The sequence below is a fragment of the Penaeus monodon genome, chromosome 14 (assembly GCF_015228065.2).
Source record: "Penaeus monodon isolate SGIC_2016 chromosome 14, NSTDA_Pmon_1, whole genome shotgun sequence".
NCBI lineage: Eukaryota > Metazoa > Arthropoda > Malacostraca > Decapoda > Penaeidae > Penaeus > Penaeus monodon.
Genome location: NC_051399.1, coordinates 2,681,695 through 2,689,194, shown reverse-complemented (window position 1 = coordinate 2,689,194; position 7,500 = coordinate 2,681,695). Strand labels below are relative to the sequence as shown.

Genomic DNA, 7,500 nt, shown 5'->3' with positions numbered 1-7,500 from the left:
TGATAATGGTGTTTTAAGTGGGTTTATGGTGTCTTTAGTACAATACTAGACTGAATGGGGAGGGTGATAAGTGGATTTAAGGTACTTATAGTAAAAAAAAAGACTAGATCGGATCTGTGGTAAGTGTTTTAAGTGGGTTTAAGATAGTTACACATCAAGACTGGAGGAAAGTACAGTATATATACACAAAACATGCACAATCACCCTAGCTCCCGCGACCAAACACTCCATCAAGCGCCCCAGGACTCCTTGCTATTAGGCGCCTCCCTTCCTCCTCCTACAGACAAGACCTTCGTGCACGAGTGGGCGAGGCTGCGCTGGGGAGTCTTCGATGAGATCGGATACCCGGATGACCCGAAATACCCGCTCTTCTACATGGACTTCTCGAATTATCCCTTTGTTTCCAAGCCGAATTACTGCGCCAACCAGGAGCTCACTGGGTCGAAAATGTAATGTAATTTGTGTATTTCTATGTGCCCGTTTCATTGTTATTTTCTGCCTGTTTGTCTATTTTCATTTCTCTGTTTCCATCTATTGTTATCTACTTTCGTCTGTGTTTATCTGTGTTCGTCTCTTTATCTTTCTTTTTCATCTTGCCTGTTTAGCTATTCATTTTCACCATTCTACTATATTTTGTTTGATCTATTTTCACCAATCTATTTATTAGTCTATCTATATATCTGTCTGTATATATATATATATATATATATATATATATATATATATATATATATATATATGTATATATATATATATATATATATATATATAAATTTCTGTCCACATATTTATCTACTTATCTGTTTATTTGTAAATATTTTTAATGGCTATATATGTGATTTTTGCTTATATATACATACATATATATATATATATATATATATATATATATATATATATATATATATATATATTTTTTTTTTTTTTTTTTTTTTTTTTTTTTTTTTTATATTATATATTCACACACACACACACAGTCTGTGTTTGTGTGTGTGTGTTTATGTATATATGATAAATAAGTGTGTGCGTGTGTCTGTATATAAATGTATGTATGGATGTGTGCATATATATATATATATATATATATATATAGATATATATATAATATATATATACATATATAATAATGTATATATATATATATATATATATATATATATATATATATATATATATATATATATATATATATATTATATATATGTGTGTGTGTGTGTGTATGGTGTATATGTGTATGTATATATATATATATGTGTGTGTGTGTGTGTGTGTGTGTGTGTGTGTGTGTGTGTGTGTGTGTGTGTGTGTGTGTGTGTGTGTGCGTGTGATCGTGTGCGCGCGCGGAAAGATGACGATTGCGCATGTAAAATACTCCCCAAAGAGATTATCATCAATATGATATTTCTTTAACAATATAACATACTTATGAATCAAGAAAAAAACTGTATAATCAAACAGTGAGTAAATCCCTGGGTTTATTTCCGGGATTTAGTAAGGGGGAAAAATCCGTTCACTTCTGGAGATACCGCCTTGTGATATGACTCAGCATCAGATACGATCTCGTCTGTTAAAAAAAAAAAAAAAAAAAAAAAAAAAAAAAAAATCATTTTCTCTTCTTTTTCGTAACACCGTTTCCGTTCCGTTTAGGTGTTAATTAGAAAGGCATGTGACATTTTTACATGAAAGGGATAAGAAATTATAAAAATTTTAGATCTTTTTTCTTCCATTCTTTCTCTCTCTCTCTCTGTTATCTCAATTTTAATGAGATAAGCCTCGTTTCCTCTCTTGATTTTTTAAAATCTTTTGACACGGAGACACAAAGGACATATCATGCAGCATATAATTGTGAAATCGTAAAAATTATTTTTGAAATCACGAAGAATGATTCATGTAAAGATCTTTTCTAAATACACGACCGCATACTCAGCAATACGCGGACACAATCTCTATGATATGTGTGTGTGTGTGTGTGTGTGTGTGTGTGTGTGTGTGTGTGTGTGTGTGTGTGTGTGTGTGTGTGTGTGTTTAGAAACCATGCTTTAAAACTGTACATAAAACTTTACCTTATATAGAAACCTCAACTTTGCTCTCTTCAAAAATCTAGAATGTACATGCATACTAAAACTCTACTCTGCACAACAATCCACACTTCACTCTACACTCAGAATTTACTCGAACCTTAACATTCCTCTGTACACTAACTCAAACTTTACACTACATCAACTTAAGCATTACTCTACACCCTAACTTTACCTTCTTAAAATACAAACTTACACACACACACACACACACACACACACACACACACACGCGCAAACTCAAACTATACTCCGCATACCCAAACTTTATTCTACACTACCTCTGTACACCATTAACATTACTCTACACTCAAACTTTACAAACTTTACTCTCATACAAAGCTTTACACGCAAACTCAAACTTTACTCCGCACACCAACCCAAACGCTACTGTACACACCAACCGAAAACTTATAAACAAAACCTCTCCTTTTTTTTTCTCAGGGACAACACAACAGGTGATCTTTGTAACGAACTTAACGGTTTACCAACTGCCACTTGCCGATTCGATCCCGATGCTAGCCAAGTGGCTAATTCTTCCTTGATGTCATATTACTATCTTAGTTCGGTAAGTTAATGCATTTGTTTTGGTTTGTCTTTGTTTTGAGTTTTGCTGTTGTTGCACATACACACACACACACACACACACACACACACACACACACACACACACACACACACACACACACACACACACACACACACACACACGAATATACAGAGAGACGAAAGGAAAAAGAGACGGAAAGTGCAAACGAAACTTTAACGTAATAGAACGGTCCGTGCGTCACTATGTATATATATATATATATATATATATATATATATATATATATATATATAATATATAAGTAAATCGTATTTTCGTGTGTGTGGTGTGTGTGTGTGTGTGTGTGTGTGTGTGTGTGTGTGTGTGTGTGTGTGTGTGTGTGTGTGTGTGTGTGTGTAAGTTTGTATTTTAAGAAGGTAAGGTTAGGGTGTAGAGTAATGCTTAATTAGCCACTAGAATTAGACCATAGATCACCTTGCCTCTGGCTGCCAAGGTCCTCGCGCCATCAGAATATAAAAACAGGCATGACAGAGGCCAATATATGCAGTGGTAAACCTGTCAACATTTCGAACCACCTTTTGCAGCGAGTTGGTACGAACACAAACCACTGCCGGTCATAGGAACTGACAAGATGACTATCCACTTGATAGAACATGATTATCAAGAACCATGAGAAATCACTATTTCCTCTCAATAAATAAAAATAATAATAATGATAAAAAGAAAATAAATGACTCTTGAATAATGGTGAAAAAATAGAAAGGCGAAAAGAGACAAAAAGACGAGAAACGCGCAAGTAACGTAACCTTGATGTCCAAAAAGGTACGAATAAGAATGAACAACTTCACTACAAGAAGGAAATGTATTCGACACACTTCGAAAAAAGGCTTCGAAACTCGCCCATATACGAACTGAAAATAACCATCCTCCTTCACTACTCCTATTTTTTGATTGATTTTAAACCTACATTTATCACAGCGATCCCGGTCCAGCCTAATTTTTCGAGACGTCCTTCCAGATCGAGGAATTTTGCGACAGCACCACCAGGACCCCTCACGTCGCGGACGCCCCCAACAGACACAATGAAAAGTGTGGCCGAAGCTCCGTATGGGAGGTCATCGAGTCTCACGCGGATTTCACCGGCGGAGCGTAAGTTTTTACCGTGAGACTTTCACTAAGGATTCTCCGTTGTACATTTTAGAAGGTCTTGTGTACAAGGTTTGGGTGTTCGGTCCGGTGTGGTTTGGCAGGCAATTTGTTCGCGTGAGGTGTTGGTGTGCAGTTGCAAAGGGTCTTTATAGTTATTAATTGGAATGGTTTTGCGTACAATAGCTTGTAAGATAAATAAACACACGCATGCACACACATAGAATGGTAGATAGATAATAGTGATGGGAAGAGAGAGAGAGAGAGAGAGAGAGAGAGAGAGAGAGAGAGAGAGAGAGAGAGAGAGAGAGAGAGAGAGAGAGATATGAAAGATAGATAAGTAGACAGATGGATGGATAGATGAATTGGTAGATAGGGTGTAAGACAGAGAGCTAGATCGGTAGGTGAAGGAATAGATAGATAGATATGTAAACAGAAAAAAATAGATATATGTGGGGGGGAGGTTATCATATAATTATGACAATATACTCGCAATAAAGAAACCAAACAGCTGTATAGCAAACAATGTAAAGAATACCCATCAATACATATGACCAAGAAAGTATCTGGCCTGTTTTAAAATCATATGATATTTACACCGACAATAAGTTGCTGCAAGTGCTTTTGATGAAAGTGAATTCTTTTATATTATGAACCGTATTCATGTTGACCAACGTAGAAAAGATATGAATGAGAATGAATATCTTCACAATACAAGAGATGTATTTGACCGTTTTCGATTATATCTTCCTAGCATTTCTGACGAAGATATAATCGAAACCGGTCAAGTACATCTCTTGCATTGTGAAGGTTTTTATTCTCATTCATGCCCTTATATTAATGCTAAACCACCACGATAACCCATATTATCTTTGCTTAAACCTGGGCTTTTTAAACAGAACAAAAAATAAAATGAACGAAGGCATTACCAGATGGATAAGTAACGCAACCAAGTAACATGAACCAAAGTCTATTCCCTCAGGAACCCTCCTGTGAGCAGCTCCATGCCCACGAGATTCACTGTGGTACGTCAGGAGGAAGCTAAGTTTGCCCTCGTCCTGGACTACTCAGGCAGCATGGCCAGCTACGACAGGATCCTGAAGTTACAAATGGCTGCCCGTCGATGGATACTTCACGAGGTGTCCATGGGAAGTTCTGTGGCCATTATCAAGTTCACGTAAGTGTCCGTGCATGTATTTCTGGATGTGTGTTTCAGTCCTCGTAGTTTTAAAGTGTTCAAGTTTAAACCAAACTAAAGAGCAGTAAATATGAGAAAAAAATAGATAAAAATAATAAGATTAAAGTAAAAAAAAAAAACGTTCTCTTTAATATGATAATAATAATAATAATTCCACAATATACCGCATTCCAGTTTAGTATCGATGCAAACAAACCAGTAACTCTTTAACCATACATACGCCTACACATGTATACACACACACACACCCTTCCCCCCTTTATTCCCATAGGAGCACAGCCACGTTGGTCGCAGGACTCACCACCATCAACAATGACGCAACACGCCAGTCCCTTGCACAGATAATCGACAGCATGGCAGGAGGAGGAACTTGCATCGGCTGTGGACTTCAGATGGCCATTGGGAATGTAAGTAGTGTGTTTGGTGTCGTGCCCTGTGTCTTATTAAGTGTCATTATCTGTGTCTTACTTGGTGTCATGTTCTGTGACTCATTGTGTGTCATTTTCTGCTTCGTTATGTGTCTTTTTGTCTTATTTGGTGTCATGGTCTGTGTTGTTGAGTGTCATATTCTGTTGTGTCAGATTTGGTGTCATTTCATGTATCTTATTTGGCATTAAGGTTTGTGTCTTCTTGAGTGTAGTTTTCTGTGTCTTACTGGGTGTCATGTCCTGTGTCTTATTGAGTGTCATTGTGTCATGTTCTGTGTCTCGTTTGGTCTTGCTCTGCGTAGTATTTGGTGTCATGTTCTGTGACATATCCGGCATGTCCAGTACCTCATTTAGTGCCACATTATGTAACTTATTTAGTGTCGTGTCCAGTACTTTATTTGCTGTCATGTCCAGTAAGTAATCGATTATCGTATTCAGTACCTTACCATCAGTAATAATGATGATAGGAGATGATGATAGGGATGATAAGGATAATGAGATAATATTAATGATAATCATAATTGTGATATTGACAATAATTATAGTAATAAAAATGGTAGTAATAATAGTGATCTTAATAATAACAGTAATGATAAAAATGATAATGATGATAATGAAAACGATGATGATGATAATGATAATAATAATGATGATGATGATGATGATAATAATAATAATAATAATAATAATAATAATAATAATAATGATAATGATAATAATAATAATAATAATAATAATAATAATAGTAATAATGACAATAGCAGTAATACTGGAAATTAAAACCAACCCTGATGAACAATTAAACTGCACCAAACAAGCTAAACCTGCGAAAATAGCGTCCAAGAACGACCTTCGCAAAATCAAAATCAAGCTTAACCACTGTCGGTACCCCCCCCCCCCCCCCACCATCACCACCAATAGTGCTGATGTTGACTTATTAAACACCCATTGGTGGTTATGTGGTGCTGAGTTTAAATCCGAAACAGAAGGCTCTATCATGGCTGCCCAGGATAAAGCCTTTTCACAAGCAGAAATTCTACACATTGATGCAAATCCCGACTACTATAATAAGCACCAAGAGACCATAGATCACCTTGCCTCTGGCTGCCAAGGTCCTCGCGCCATCAGAATATATAAACAGCATGACAGAGGCCAATATATGCAGTGGTAAACCTGTCAACATTTCGAACCACCTTTTTCTATGACCGCTGCCGGTCATAGAAAATGACAAGATCACTATCCACTTGACAGAATTATCCAGGCCCGACATGATTATCAAGAAGAACCATGGGAATAAGACCTGCCTCATGACTGATAAGGTAGCACCATCAGATAAGAATATGCCTGCAGAGGACTTCGATAAGCTATCACAATACAGATCTGCAAATTGAGATCGAGAGCACGTGGCACCTTAAAACGACCACAGTGCCAGTAGTCATAGGAGTTCTTAGACTAGTCAATAAGGGCTAAACCCCCACTACAGGAGATACAAAAATAGTTTTTAAACAGCAATGCACATCCTTTAAGAAGGTTCTTGCTATCTAAATCATTTTACGATTTTTTTATTATTTCAGAGATTTGATAGTGCTGGTATTTACAATATGATTGTAAATACCAGCTTCTTATAGAGAGAAATGACAATAATGATAATAATGATGATAATAATTTATTATTATGATAATGATAGTAATTGTTATAATAATAGCAACAACAACAATAATGCTAATGAGAAGAACGAAATGATAATGATAATTATGAGAAAAAACAATAATAATGATAATATTAATGATGATAATAATAAAGGGAATGGTAATGATGGTAATGAATAACAATAATATTCACAATAGAAGCTGTGATAATATTAATAGTAATAATAACAATGATAAAATAAAAATAATTATAATAAACATAACCATCATCATATCTATAATTAATATTCCCCATCATGCAATCACCAGCATCATCACCATCGTAACTATCCTCTCCACCACCGCCATTATCATAAAAATCACCACCATTACCATTTCACACCATCCTCCCCACACAACACCACCATCCTCACCACCCCACCCCACAACCACCTCACCACCATACACACCA

At 36.0% G+C, this 7,500-nt stretch overlaps 1 protein-coding gene across 1 annotated transcript in view; it reads left to right on the top strand.

The window, feature by feature from the left end:
- LOC119580540 (calcium-activated chloride channel regulator 1-like) overlaps window positions 1-7,500 on the top strand; it is a 32,034-nt gene that overhangs the window by 2,903 nt on the left and 21,631 nt on the right. Inside the window, exons 5-12 of the mRNA XM_037928658.1 lie at window positions 284-449; window positions 2,523-2,646; window positions 3,647-3,777; window positions 4,757-4,951; window positions 5,244-5,582; window positions 5,743-5,813; window positions 6,387-6,512; window positions 6,622-6,782. Coding sequence (XP_037784586.1) covers window positions 284-449; window positions 2,523-2,646; window positions 3,647-3,777; window positions 4,757-4,951; window positions 5,244-5,582; window positions 5,743-5,813; window positions 6,387-6,512; window positions 6,622-6,782 — 1,313 coding nt within the window. The remainder of the gene's footprint in view (window positions 1-283; window positions 450-2,522; window positions 2,647-3,646; window positions 3,778-4,756; window positions 4,952-5,243; window positions 5,583-5,742; window positions 5,814-6,386; window positions 6,513-6,621; window positions 6,783-7,500) is intronic.